This window comes from Cylas formicarius, unplaced genomic scaffold (genome assembly GCF_029955315.1).
Source record: "Cylas formicarius isolate icCylForm1 unplaced genomic scaffold, icCylForm1.1 PGA_scaffold_10__41_contigs__length_53128322, whole genome shotgun sequence".
Taxonomy (NCBI): Eukaryota; Metazoa; Arthropoda; class Insecta; order Coleoptera; family Brentidae; genus Cylas; species Cylas formicarius.
This window is the reverse complement of record NW_026844214.1, coordinates 40,914,680-40,930,207: the sequence shown is the minus strand read 5'-3', so window position 1 is coordinate 40,930,207 and position 15,528 is coordinate 40,914,680. Positions and strand designations below refer to the sequence as shown.

Here is a 15,528-nt window from a genome sequence, read left to right as displayed (position 1 = left end):
TTTTTTTTTCACACAATAGGCGGGTAACTTAAGGCATAGAATTTTTTTTTGTAGCTAATACTCGTCCTTTCGAGGAGCTACGTCCGTTGAAAAACGGGTGGCGCCAAAATCTCTCTAATTGCTTATGTTTCACCCATTCGCCTCACCAATTGGGTGTCCAGTGCAAAAGTAGGACGTACCACGCAATTTTAAACAACTTTCGAGTAGTGAAACACCGAGTACAATTATAGAGTCTGACCACCCTCAATTAAAATGCCTCGGTAAGAGTCTACTTCCCCGTTATCATTTAGAGCTCTTTTTAAGTTTTTCTTAGCCCGTTGAAGTGTTGCCATTAAATTTTCGGCAAATTGCTGAATCTAGGGTATTGCTTGAAATTTATGCCCATACTCATTTGTAAGCCAAAAACAGTTATTTTGTACTTAAAAATCTACGTAAAAAATTATAAAAATATTTGTATTCTAATATTTTAATATTCGCGGTTGATAATAAGAATTACTTCCTTGAAATTTATCGGAAAAACACTAATATACCAGTGAAAAGCAAGATATTATACGGACCTTCAATGAAGTAATTTGTCGTTGCAGTGGCACCCGAAGTTCAATGCACCCCGGAGCAGATGAGGGTCGAGATACCGCTGGACGCGAACACCCAAAGCATTTACGTGCAGGGTCTGAGGGACTACCCGGATCCAGCTTGCCGGCCCCACACGGACGCCTCTGGGAAACTAGCCGTGCTCGAGCTCGATCTGAAGGACGTCTACAGATGCGCGGTCACTAGGGTGGTCAACAAGCAAACGGTAGGTATTCCACGAGCTATCGCACTTATACGTTTTACCATGGAAAGGGCTGTTTTCGGGTAGTCATTTGACTTATTGAAAAAAAAAAAGACGGCTACAATTGGAAACTAGAAAAATTGCACAGCAATATACATAGAGAAAGAGAAAAGAACAAATCTAGGTAAGGATGGTAAGGATAAACAGATGAGTAGGGGAGGGTGGGACCCACTTTAGCTTTTTATTATTTTTTGTGGCTTTTGAATATCAGGTCGATTTATTTTTCACTAACTTTAATTAAATTCTCCCCTATTTATAATGGTATATATAATAATTATAATTATTTATTAAAAACTATTTAATAAAAAAAACGCTGCTGATTGGTAATTATTTTTCTATCGATAAAAATTATAAGAATTTTCAAAGCTCTGGATTTAGGCTAAATCCACAGAATTATCCAAAAAATAACACTTTCACGAAATTAATTATTATTCGGTTATAATAATAAGTTGCTTTTTAGAATTTTTAAGAGGTCCATTTTACCCCTGGTATTACGCATATTACGCAAAGGGATAAAACTGTACACCGTGTGCCAAATAAAACGACCCATTATACGATCTGCAAACCCATAGGAGATACGAAAAAACGTTTCGTACAAAAGTGTCTTGGACTCTTCTAAAGATTTAAAATATTATAATGTTGTTGATACAGGGTGTCCCAAAAGGGTTGTTATTTTAAATGGAACACCCTGTATATAACGGCACTTTTGAAATCCTTGCTTAAAATAAAGGTTGAGGTTGTGTGTTTTTTTCATATTTTGTGTTGTGACGGTACTGATTCAGGTATTGCAACGAAAATTTAACCACAGACTAAGGACATGATTTACTACTCAATCAGTGTGACAGATGAGCCTCAGATTATACAGGGTGTCCCAAATAGGTAGTGCCGTTTTGGCGAATTTAATTAACAAAATCTCATGATTTTCAAATGGAACACCGTATATTTTTATTTAGATATCAATTCTTGGACAAAATACAAGGTAAGTTTGTAATTTATTTTACATTTAAATTTTATTTACTCTTTGAGATATTCTAAGTTTAAGTTTATAAATTCTTGTTGAATTTAAAGCTACTCACTTGCTGGCAATATTAGGTATTTTTTAAATAGCAAAGACACGATGGTACTTCTTTTGAAGGTATAATACTGCAGATATACGAATAAAACCTATTGCTAAAAATATATATTAATACGTGGAAATTATGAAAAAAATCGACTCTATACTACACACTTTAACAGGTTTTATAAAACTTCAGAATTATAAACAGAATAACAAAAATAAATAAATCAAGTTTATACATATATATATACTAACAAAAACTTGACAACTATGAACTTACTAAAGAGAAATATGAAAAACGACAAAAACAAACAGAAATGTCAAAGTTTATTTATACCTTAACGCGTCAAAAAAAAAAGATTGAAATGTCATAGCCAATTACATTTTTAAATATTTTGATATTTTTTTATCGTTTTGATGCCAGATGAAACGAGCATTTTAAGAGGAACATTTAACTAAACTTTATGGACCGAATTAGCGAACATTTTTTATTTAACTTTTTTTTTATAGATTTACTTATTCAAATTTGGTACCTTGGTTAGTTAGCCTATAAACTTTAATTTCTTATGTTTCTTTAAATGTGAATTCTGAAGTTTTATTAAATCTGTATTGTTAGCAATAGGTTTTATTCATATGTCTGCAGTATTATGTCTTTAAAAGAAGTAGGATCATGTCTTTGCTATTTAAAAAATACCAGGGGGCAGCTTTAAATTAAACAAGAATATATACGGGTGTTACCTTTAACCTCGAATATCTCAAAAAGTAAGAAAAATTTAAATATAAGATGAATTATGAACTTACCTTATTTTTTATCCTAGAATTGATATCTGAATAAAAGAATAGAGTGTTCATATGAAAATCTTGAGACTTTGTTAATTGAATTCGCCAAAACGGCACCACCTACTTGGGACACCCTATATAAGCTGAGGCGCATCTGTCTTTATGTGATTGAGTAGTGCATCATCTCCTTAGTCTGTGGTTAAATTTTCGTTGCAATATTTGGATCAGTAGCGTCACAACACAATTTTATATGGGGCAATAAAAATATGAAAAAAAAAACACATAACTTCAATTTCTGCCTAAATTATGCAAAATTCGAATAGGAATTTCTTAAGACCGTGACCTTTATTTTAACCAAGGATTACAGAAATATTGATATATACAGGTTGTTCCATTTAAAATATAAAAGTTGATGTCGGGAGGGGACACTTTCGGGACACCCTGTATCAACAAAATTGTAATATTTTAAATCTTCAGGAGATTCGCATAGTTGGTCGTTTTGATTAATAACAAAAAAAAAATGTTAATTTTTGAGGTGGGCCTCTTTGCCCCTCCCATCCCTAGGGTAAATGCAAATCTACGGTTATGTGAAACATACTATTGCGATTATCTGTTGCTTGAAATAATTCAATGTTGAGTGTTTTCAAGGTTGAGTTTTCATTGTTTTAGTTGGACGTCTATGTCCACTGACGTAATTTCGATGCCGTCGAAGGTCGCGGGTTAGGCGACGCGGGGGTGAAAGGGGTAACGTGGGCGAATGTTTGCGGCGACAAAAACGTGGCGAGAAAATAATTTTCCTTTATTTCGCTTTGGCGTTAATTTCATCTCCTCGTTCGAGCCGCTCCACCGTCATTCGCCGGGACAGAGTCGGAAATATAAATTGCCTGTTGCCGAATAATTTGACTTTTGGTTCTGCGAAGAGGAATATTGCGGTAACGGCATGTTCCCCCATCACACCTCAAAGCCTCCTGAGCCCCTTTTTGCCGTATATGCGAAGATAAATAATAACAGTGTATTATATAGAGTCTCTGATAAGTAATGGCGCATGAATTGACATCTTATTTTTTGAGTAATTCGATTGAGCTATTATTATAATAATGCGAAAAATAAAATGAGATATTGTATAATTGTTTACCCTAAAGTATTTCCTTTGCATTTACAATTTTTATCCAGTTCTTGATAAATTAACATCTATCATACTTTTTATAAAACTTCTGGATTCCTCCTGCGTCGGTTTTTGTTGAGTCGAACTTGCTAACGTTTCGCCAATTATCCTGTTGACTTCTTCAGAGCTTGACTGAAACTCTCTCGTATTGTATTCTGTACCTGCTTTTATATTGTTTGAGGGGAGCGGAGCTAAATGAAGGACATACGAACCGTCTCGGATGACTGATTCCCAAAAGAGGAAATCATTTCAACTGTCGAGTCTATCCTTAACAAACTACTATCACGAACAGCTAATGAAATTCGATTTCAAACTGCAAAAATCCTTAAAAAATCAAAACCCCCTAAATCTAATATTGCAAAACCTGAACGTATTGCCCTAAAATCTCTAAAATCTAATCCCGACATCTTCTTTCCAAAAGCAGATAAAGGAAATGCTACGGTGGTCAGGAACGCAAATGAATATCAGCAATAGATTCAAGATATTCTTACAGACGGATCATATCGTCAATTTAAAAACGATCCTACGTCACCTATGGAACGCAACCTTAAATCTAGCATTAAGGCTTCTCTCTATCAGACTCTGTGAAAAAATCTGTCATCATGACTCTAAAATTCCTCGTCTCTACGGACTCACAAAGATTCACAAACCAGGATTACCCCTTGTCAGACCCATTGGTTCTCCAACATATTCTCTAGCAAAATATCTAGCTTCCTTATTAAAACCCTTTACAGGTAAAACTGACAGTTTCGTACTTAATTCCTTTCACTTCATTGAACAAATAAAAAGCATTACATTAGATACACAAGATATTCTGGTTAGTTTCGACGTAGAATGCCTCTTTACTAAAGTTTCTATTCCTGAAACGATCACTATCATTTCAGATATATTAAAATCCGAGAATCTGGAAATAAACCGACTCACCTCAATTGAAAATATTTACATATTATTCTCTGTTTTGTTGAGGGTCTTTTAACCACTCCATACTAGCTAAGATCGCCATAGATCCCAGCAGGGCACCCTCCTCCGTCGATCATTTCTATCAGTTTTTCATGGAGAGAGTATACTGCTGTCATTGTATTTTTACCGCTTTGAAAACCCAGTTTAGTTGTTGATATTATTTTATTTTCCGTTAAAAAATAAGAGAGTAGATTGTTGAATGCGCATTCTAATATTTCGGAGACGCACTTATAGGTCTGTAATTTTCGACACATTTTTGGTTTTTATATTTAAATATATTAATAATCTTACCATTCTTGAGAATAGACGGCAATAGCCCTTCTCAGCAGGAAAAATTGACTATATATGAAAGTGGCTCTAGGAATTTCTGTATAAGAAAGCCGGGGTACTTGTCCACCCTAGAAGGGTTCTAGCGTAGGTTTCAGTTTTATCCAAATTATTTCTTCCATTCGGTATTTTATCTATTTTTTGTTAAATTTGCTTAGGTATGTTCTGAAAATATTTATTGAACACGTTTCCTATCACGACTGGGTCACTGACCTCCTTGTTACTATTTTTTAGATATATGTTTATTTTCTTTCTTTTTTGAGATGAGTCGGAAACAAGTTTCCAAGTACTTTTTATAATATTATCGGAATTAAATATTTTATTGTGGTAGAACTTTTTTGTTTGTTTTCCGTACGAGTTTATCGTGATGTTATTTTGATTTTTAACAGAGTGGTTTTAGATCAGCACTTGTAATTTTTGACTAGACGTTTTTATGTCGTCCTTTACTCATTCGTTGTTCTTTCTTTTATTATTCTTTTATATTCTTTTTTTATTTAGAAGAAAGCATTTGGTAAATTATTATTAGATTTTATGTAAACTGGATTTGTATCTAAATACGAGTTAACAAACTCCCAGGTTTCTAGTCGTAATGCATTTTGAAAATTCTGTATATTTTGCTTGTCATAGCTTCTTTTCCATACTGATTATTTATCATATTCAGTTCGAAATCGCCCAGGATCGTTCTATAATCTGATACGGTGTTATCGTATACATGTGAAATCCTTTGAAATATTCGTAAAAATGTTATCGTATTTTCTGTAACCCCAGTTGACCAGCCCTCTGTACAGTTCAGCCCATGGCAGGACAATAATTCTTTTTTCTACTCCCGTCTGTAAAATATCTAATTACCCACCGATCTAGCGTGCGGAAAGGGTCACTTTACCACATCAGTTTTGTTTCTCATGAATCCGAGCCACTTCGGACATTTCCGGGATTTTACCGCACGAATTTGGCAGCAATCGGATGTTTTCGGAGATATTTCCCACCCTTTGAATTTAGACGTTTGTCAATTCTGACGGTCATGTCAGTGAATGTATCGTTGTTTTGCGAAAATGTAAAAACTAACGGTCGTAGAAAAAGTATAGTATGCAACACGTTCGGTAAACTTTTTAACTCACTCGTTTATTAAAAAGTGGCTCCGCTCGTGTCAAATAAACTCGTGAGTCAAATGACGTTTACCGCACTGGTTGCATAATATACGATTATCCTAATATAATCAGAATTAGCAGGATAGCTATTAAAATTAAAAGTCCCCACAAAACATAATCAGAATTAGCAGGCTGCCTATTAAAATTAAAAGTCCCCACAAAAACAACCAATTTCCTCCACAACCTGTTTAAGCAAATACATACATACATACATACAAATAATTTTGGATTTCCACTTGGCGAATTGTAACAATTCACAACTCTTGTAGTCTTTTCCAATACAAAAAGCATTGACATCGAAAGACATAATTAATATTTTCTTTTACGTAGATCGCTAACCCCCTTATATACAGTTTTCTATTGTAATGTTGCGCTAAATAAAAAACATAAAAATAGAATGTCCTTATAGCTAGTTATATTACAGTTACAGTGTATTCTTTGTATATTTAGTAGCAATAAGTTAGAAAAAACGCTTGTGACCACAGTATTAGATGCATGGCATTTCTAAAGTTTTTTGAAATATTGTCACTTTTAAAGATATCTGGATATATTAAGTGAAGCGGTTCACATGTCACTTCCGGAAAATAAGTAATCACGAACTTTTTAACTGTTTCAAACCGAGCGTTTGACGTGGAGGCTTCTGTTCCGTGTGTGCCGACTATTGTTCTGGGCTTCCTTTTTTATGCTGGAGCGTCGTCCAATTAAAGTTATTCCTTGTTCTTGGTCATATGGTTGGAGGACGGCGGCTTGTGTTTTTTCATACCCTCGTGAACCTAATTTTTTGTAATGTTGGTTTGGGGACATTTCTATTATGTGGAGGCTGTTGGGAAGCATTTTGCAAATTGCCATCGTCTGTAACAGTTGGTTTAAACATTTAATGTCGCTTTTAAAGGTCAATATTTAATGTAACCTACAATTTTGGGTCGGCGTTGTTTTTGGATAATATTTCACTGCTGCTGACGTGGAAGATTGAAGAATTGCAACTTCGAATGAGGCCATGTTGCCAAAAAAATGTGTCGAAACGTCAGCAAGTTCGATTTGTCAACAACGGGCGCAGAAGAAACCCACCGCTTGTTTGTTTATAAAGGGTTTTCAGAAATTGAGTTCGGAAACTTGGAGGAATAATTCAAAGTGGTAAAATAATGGTAATAAGTCATATAACAAAAATTCGAAATCGTAATATTCTCAGAGTTATAGCTTGTCAAAATTATTTTTTTTTAAATTTTATTATTAACGCGTGGGCTTAATTTTCAACGAAATAAAGTAGTCTTAAGCAGAATCACAAATCCTCAAAAATTGTTACTCTTGTTTTAAGTTGATAAGCGTTATCGTTTAGCCACAAATCGACTTTTTTAATCTCGGCTCGAATTTTACCTGTAAATGTGGTTTTACAGGACTTAATGAAATTTGAAAAAGGATAGTTTCATGGGGAAATTGCATTTGCAATTTCTCCAAGAAGAACTACCACCTTTGCTATTTTAATCAGGCATTTGATCATCGATGGATAGGTCGGGGAGAACCTCTAGCTTGGCCGCCTCGCTCACCAGACCTTAATCCGATGGATTTCTTTTTTTGGGGGCACTTAAAGTCTTTAGTGTGTGAAACACTTATAACAGATATCAATGATCTACGAGAAAAAATAATAAGCGGTTGCAAAATCATTAGAAATAGGTAAATAGGTTAGGCGTATTTTTTCGTGTTCGACTGCATTTTTTAAAATGTATAGGGTGTTTTTTTTCGATGTATAGAACAGAAAGTAATCTAGCGCCTTTAAATCACAAGATCTTGGAGGCCAATTCACAGGTACAAAACGTGAAATTAGGCGGTCACCAAACGTGTCTTTCAATAAATCGATTGTGGCACGAGCTGTGTGACATGTTGCGCCGACTTGTCGAAACCACATCTCCTGGACATCATAGTTATTCAATTCAGGAATGAAAGAGTTAGTAATCATAGCTCTATACCGATCACCATTGACTGTAATATTCTGGCCATCATCGTGTTTGAAGAAGTACGGACCAATGATTCCACAAGCCCATAAAGCGCACCAAACAGTCAATTTTTCTGGATGTAACGGTGTTTCGACATACACTTCAGGATTAGTTCGCTCCAAATGCGGCAGTTTTGTTTGTTGACGTAGCCATTCAACCAGAAGTGCGCTTCATCGCTAAACAAAATTCGCTTATGAAAATCGGGAACAACGGCAATCTCGTTTTGGGCCCATTGCAAGCGTTGTTCAGGCGTGAGTCTATTCATGATGAATTGCCAAACCAAACTGAGAATAAATCACTTGACAGCTGTTAAATCGGTCGCCATCTTGAACAGTAATGCCAACTTAAAGTTCTATACATCATACTCATAAGAAAATGTTTAGAAATGAACAGTAGCATTTTGACAATGAAATGTAATGAGTATAATGTATAATGTATAATGTTTTGGTTAGTTTTCCAAAACGTTAAATGTATTTATGTTACTTAAATGAAACATGTTATTTCATTCACTTATGCCATTTTTTCACTTTTTGAAATTGTGGGATATTGTTTTAAAAAATTTAGTGCACATCGCCTGCATTTCCGCTTCTTTTTCCGTAACAGAATTGCATCTCGCGATATCCAGTATCATCTTTCTGTAAATTAGAAATGCGGCCGAGAATAAAAAAGTCGATTTGTGGCTAAACGATAACACTTATCGATTCAAAATAAGAGTAATGATTTTTAAGGATTTGTGTGTTACTTAAGGGATTCTGTTCTATTTTGCAATATCAGTCTAAATAAATAAAATACAGGGAAAGTAAAAAAATATTCTAGGTAAGGTGCCCGCTAGTGACAGATTTCTGAAGCATTTTTATTTATTAAATCAGTGCTTTGTGCAAAATACCAGCTTATTCCGTTGAAAACTAAACCCACTGAGTTAAAAATAAAATTTAAAAAATGAATTTCAACAAGCTTTAAGTCGGATTTCGAATTTTTGTTACATGATTACTACCATTATTTTACCACGTTAAATCTTTCCTCCCAGTTTCCGAACTCGATTTCGGAACACCCTGTATATGTAAGTTGGTGATGCGCTTCGCGAATATAGCAATTAAGATTTCCTCAACGATCCCCTTTAACTTTACCATTTAACTACAACCAACTTAACTGACTCAACGTTATTGCTCGATTACGTCAGTCAAAACGTCAACGTTCAAATTTTCAACTACAAAGCTATCCGAGCAATTAGGTGTTTTTCCCCTCCGTTTACCAGGGCCAGGAACAAATAGGAAAAACAGGACGGCATATCAAATAGAGACAAAACCTTTAGAGATACAATATGAGCCGAATTATACAAAAACCGCCCCCGGCGGCGGCATACACGACACGTATGCATCCTTCCCTCTTCCGCGCGTGGCCACGAGGAAGCTCCCGGGAAATCTATTTAGACACACGATATTATAACGTATAAAGCGCGCTTAATGGTAGAGCTGTATACACACGAGAGAGCGTCTTGTGTGACTTGGCTGACAAGGGTTGTTAAAGGGATCGGCTCTGAAAGGGATCCCCCGCGCGTTTACAGCTAGATTTATTACAACCAATATCGTGTGTGGCGGGGGCGGGGGGATGTTAGGTGACGCGCCTGTTTACGCGATATTCGCTTTATTATGGGCAAAAAGCTAGGTTAGGGATGCAGCGCTCGAATTATATTCAATAATATGGCTCCCCGGCAACGGAAAAATATCGAAGAGCACTTGAAATCATATTTTTAAAATATAAATAAATATGCGTAATCGCTAAAGTTCTTAAAGAACAGACTGGCACGCCGTTTTTCTGTTCTTTTTTTCAAAATTTCCGTTCTCATGTCGTGCAATTCTGGGCAAATGCTATTAAAATTCGCCCATTAATTAATTAAAATTTAGATAATTTTTATTTATTTATTTACATGGTATGTTTACAGCATGTCTAAGTACAAAAGAGCAAAAAATATACAACTAAATACTTATACATACATACATCTATAAACATACATACATATATATATATATATATATATATATATATATATATATATATATATATATATATATATATATATATATATATATATATATATATATATATATATATACATACATGCAGATACACATACGATTAGGTAAAGTCTACAACAATAAATGGTATAACAACGTAATACATAACATAAAAAACCACCTAGGGATAAAAATAAAAAGAAGATACCGAACACAACCAAACAGTGGCCACCATCCGAAATCGGCTAATCAGGTAATATCTTTTATCTTCTGTTTGTATTCCTCTACAGAGTAAAAAGAAACAAGTTTGTGACTTAATTTGGAATTAAATTGTATAAATTTAGGTCAAGAGTTTTTTTGATGCATGTATTTATGATTATCTGAGTGAACTGAAAACATATTTTTTGAGTTATGAATTTCTAATACCTTGTGATACATGTATACTGATGACAATGGTCTCTATATTGGATATAATGTTGAATATAATTCTGATCGCTCTTTTTTGCATACGAAAAGTTTTTATAGAATTTATTGACTTCTTCCATAGTACAAAAGCATACGACAAAATTGAATGCAAAAGAGCATAGTAGCTCGAGACTAGATAATCCTTTCCGACTAAATTTTTCAATCGTCGTAACAAAAAGTTGACACTTGAGAGGCGGTTTACTAAATAAGCAATATGGTTCTTCCAAGAGAGTCTATCATCCAGGACCACACCTAACAACTTCGTAGATCTTCCTTTCGAAATTGTTGAAAATACTAACTAGTGAGTTTTATCCTCAATCAGTTTTAATCGATTCGCTGTAAATCACATGTTAGCATGTTTTTTCGCGTTTAAAAGTTTCTGCATTTGCGTTTGATGTTTTAAATGTAGAGTCATTTGCAAAATTAACCGCAGAGTCCATATGGCCAAAGAGATCATTAATATAAACTAAAAACAATAATGGACCTATAATGGAACCCTGTGGAACTCCGTGCATTACATTTCGTAAACTTGACATTTTATTACTGCAAAAAACTGCTTGCTTTTTCTTAGGGAGTTATGAGGATAATACCTCTAGCGCAATGGATTCCAAATCGTAAAGTTAACCAGTAGCGTAGATAGTTATAACCCGCTTAAGTTTTTTTTTCAAAAAAATGTTGATGCTGTAAAATTACATAAAATGGCATAATATACAAATAAAATAAAGTAAGATAATAAACGTTCATAAGTCTTTTTTATGTTGACATCTCTTTTAAATTTTGTGTAATATTGGGCAACTAAAATTAAACTAAAATTCACATGATACACATCAAAAGGAAAATTCATATTTATTTCAAAAACTGGTTCGATATCAAAAATTGACCAGGCACATTTTTACATTGCCTCTAGCGGTTAGTTTTGAAACTTAAATTTGATGTCCTGTAGTGATCTGGAAATATAAAAAAAAACGCACATTCCACACATTTGTCCGCAGGGCAAAAAAATATATTACCAGACGTTGGTCGTCGAGAAGACAGAGGCGGAGGGACAACCGAAAACGAGGGAAATGGTTCACGTCAAGTGCTCCATGCTGTCGCTCCGAGATCATGCCATCACCAGGAGGCAGGTGTTTCCCGCAGGATTCCAGGAACCCGAGTGAGTGACAAACGGGATGTGGGGCGGGGTGCCTTTAGGTCCATTATATTCGTTTGAATTGGCACCAGGTTCTTGGAAACGACCACGAGCCTGATAGGAATGGCACCCCAACCTAATATCACGGTGGGCGTTAGACAAGCGGGGAAATTGGTAACAGGCGAGCTGAACGTTTCACCTGGAACGCCACTTCAGATGGAGATCTCCCTGGACCCGGCATCTACCTCCATTTACGGCCTCCTGGTCACCCACATGCAGGTGTCGGACACCAAGGCGCAAGAGGAGACTATTATTTACAACGGGTGAGTCAGTCTTTAATTGTTGTATAGTTCATTTGAAATTGAATTAATTTAATTTCTCGAACTCATCAACAACATCAACTAAACTTATTTTAATATAAAATCTTTCAACATATTAATTCCATTTATTTATTTATATTCCTTGTTTTCTTTTTTTTTTTAATTTTTTGATATACTTTTTTTTATATTTTGATAAATTTTAATGATATACTTAATTATTTATGATATTTACTTTTGCTATCTAAACAGATTTTCTTTGCTTAAAAAAATGAAGTTAATTCAACATTTTCATTATTTGTCGATTTGGAACTTGCTTGTAATTTTTTTGTGTATAGATTTCGTTTTGGTGTAAATGTTGTGCACTGGTCATTGCTATTATTGTCAGTACCGTCGTCGCTTTGCACGATCTTCGCTGTGCCTAGGCAATTTGCGACTGACCAATTTATCAGAGATCGACGCAATGCGGCGTTGCCAAGCGATTTAATTTTTCCTTGCCAATTTATGATCACATTCGCGTACGCCATGAATGTTTATGAGACCGGTCGGGTCTCTCTCCTCCGGGGTTTAATGTCTTCGGATTGCGACCGAAGCTGTGGATATATACAATTCCGCAATCGGTGGTCATAATGTACGTATTGAGTCCGCGACCAAACTAGAGGATTTGCGACGCAATACAGTGCGTGAAAGCCCCGCGTTTGTACGATAAATCCCCGCTAATGCCCCCCGGGATTACACTGACACTTTGGGCAGCGAAAATTGGATCTGTAGATTGTGTTTGCGGAGTCTCGCCGGGACCACGGCGGACACCGAGCCGGGATAATTTTACCGGTTTGAAGGGGCTATGGTCTGTTCATAGATATTAGAAAGTAACCAATTGCTTTTGACCGGATTATCCAAGGGTTGTCATTAACATACAAGAATATTATTATTAATTTAGGTAATTGTTAATTATTCATTTTTATTTGGGGTAATAATTTTGTTGCATTGTATGTTAATGACCACCCTTGCATAATCCGTTCAAAGGAAATTGACCACTATTTTATATCTATGAACAAACCATACACGGAGGAAGGAGGACAATCCGGTTTGATCGAAACACTAAATACCGAGTAAAACATTACAAAAAAAGTATAAATCATAAATAAAGATTCGTATTGTATCGAACTTTTTTTGATATCTCCTATTTATCTTAACTACTCGATTTCGTTTAACACATGTAAACGATGATGATTAACTTTAAGCGGTCCATTCCATCTATTCAAGGGTAACTGTTTCGCAAATAATAGATTAAGTGGGGCAAATTTTATTTATTGTGAGACAGGTAGCAAGGGGATAACTGTAATCGGCGATTGTTTCCATCTATTTGTATTTTTTGGGGTAAACCGTTTATTAACAGCCATTTTGTGAAATCATTTCAATCGGTAGTCCCTCTTTGAACTGTGTGGTTGTGACATATTTTGACTATTTTTGACGGTGACAATATTGTATATGTAAACTATCGAGTAATCATGCCATTCTTGTGTTAATAAACATTTAAAATTGGTAAAATCTAGTGTTGCATATAGTTGCAATAGTGTAATGTAACCGAAAAAAAAACATTATTTATTTATAAATAAATAATGACGCATTTTGTTATATAAATACAAAATTTAAAATATGTGATTACATAAATGATGTAGTTCGTTGATATCGAAAATTGTTAATTTGATATTATGTATGACATGATAATGTATATTTGTGTGTATTATTCAAAAATACTTATTGATATAATTGTCACAAAAATTTAAAAAGAAAAGTTTTTTTCCATTTTGCAAGTAACAGGAAATATTGGTTAATTGAATATTTAGATGAATACGTGTCTATTTTAAATCTTTTTTGAAAATGCGTAATGCTATTGTCTGGTCAATAAATGTTTCTATTCATTTATTTAAAACGTGCAAAAGACGTTCAATGTTTTGAATTTTTAAATATATCATTTTGTATGTGCAATTTTCGAAGGTTCTTAGTAGTCATATTTCAAGGAAATATTATTTTATCATTTGATTTGCGTGAATAAAGTATTGAAATATGGTTCATATAAGACAAACAAGAAAAGGAAACTCCCCTACTAGCTGAATTTTTGTATTAAAAAAGTTGCCTCGCTGTTGCTATAGTCCAGGCCCAATAAACTTTTAAATACATTAATAATTCAAAAATTAAAAAAGACCTTAAAGGACAGATAAAATTTAAAGAGATAAAATCGAACATCGAAATAATACGAATAGGCAAAATATAATTCCGCTCGTACTTAGATGCAGAAACGAGTGTTATCAACGCTATATAGATCTGTATTCGTATAGATATCTCAATGAATGTCAATTTTTTTCTTCTAATTTAACAGGCAAAAATATATTCGGTTTTTTAAAACAATAATTAACCGGCTTGATCTTTTTTTTTCTATTTTCAGATGTTCAGTGGATCCTTATTTATTTGAAAACTTCAACACGGTAGACGGAGACAATTTGGTGGCGAAGTTTAGGGCGTTCAAGTTCCCGGAATCGTCCTACGTCCAGTTCAAGGGAACAGTGAACGTGTGCTTGGACACTTGCAAGGGGGTAATGATCACATAACAACCGTTCATAACTTTAAATATTACCAACAATTAATATTCAGAGCGCTTTTTTTTTGTTCGACTTCCGATTTAAATTTCAAATCGGGTCCGAGATTAAAAGGTAGCGTCAGTTCCGTGCCTATCTGAAATTTTGAATTTTTATCTAGCGTAAAATTACTTATCTACCTTTCCGTCAACGGCAGAGGACGCGAGAACTTATTAAGCTCCCCTCGCTTCCCCCCTTAAACCCGCGTCATTTCCATTTTTATCGCTGCCGATCCTCGGCGGCGCTAGTTTTCATTAAAGTTAACTGCTTGACGTTTAATGACCGCGCAGCACGTCGCCCCCTGAAGATTGAAGCCGTTCGTGCAATCGAAACGTCTGGTCTTCAACGACACTTTAATTAACTTATTTGTTGTTGGTAGTTTACTCGGATTTTGTACTTTAGTCAGGGTAGCGCCGATATTTTTTTTAAGTACTGTTTCGCGTCACTATTTAAGTTAAATTAAATTTCCCCCGCAATGGTAAAAAACTAATAAATAAAAAATCTGTAACAAGTTTTCTTTTCACGCTCATTTTTGAATGCACATATTGAACATTATAAAGTGAAATTATTAAATTAAATACAGCGTGTTGGATTTTTTACAATTTGTAATTAAGAAAGAGTAGGACTTTGTCTGGTATTACAAGATCTAAATGAGCTCCGAAAAATGCGTCTATGGCCATTATTGAAAACGTAGTTCCGAATT

The 15,528-nt window shown here is 34.6% G+C and overlaps 1 protein-coding gene across 1 annotated transcript in view; it reads left to right on the top strand.

Annotated features, from left to right (window-relative positions):
* The window catches only part of LOC132708006 (uncharacterized), a 77,542-nt gene that overhangs the window by 60,272 nt on the left and 1,742 nt on the right, over nucleotides 1–15,528 (top strand). Inside the window, exons 2-5 of the mRNA XM_060680072.1 lie at nucleotides 585–796; nucleotides 11,733–11,893; nucleotides 11,962–12,192; nucleotides 14,636–14,783. Coding sequence (XP_060536055.1) covers nucleotides 585–796; nucleotides 11,733–11,893; nucleotides 11,962–12,192; nucleotides 14,636–14,783 — 752 coding nt within the window. The remainder of the gene's footprint in view (nucleotides 1–584; nucleotides 797–11,732; nucleotides 11,894–11,961; nucleotides 12,193–14,635; nucleotides 14,784–15,528) is intronic.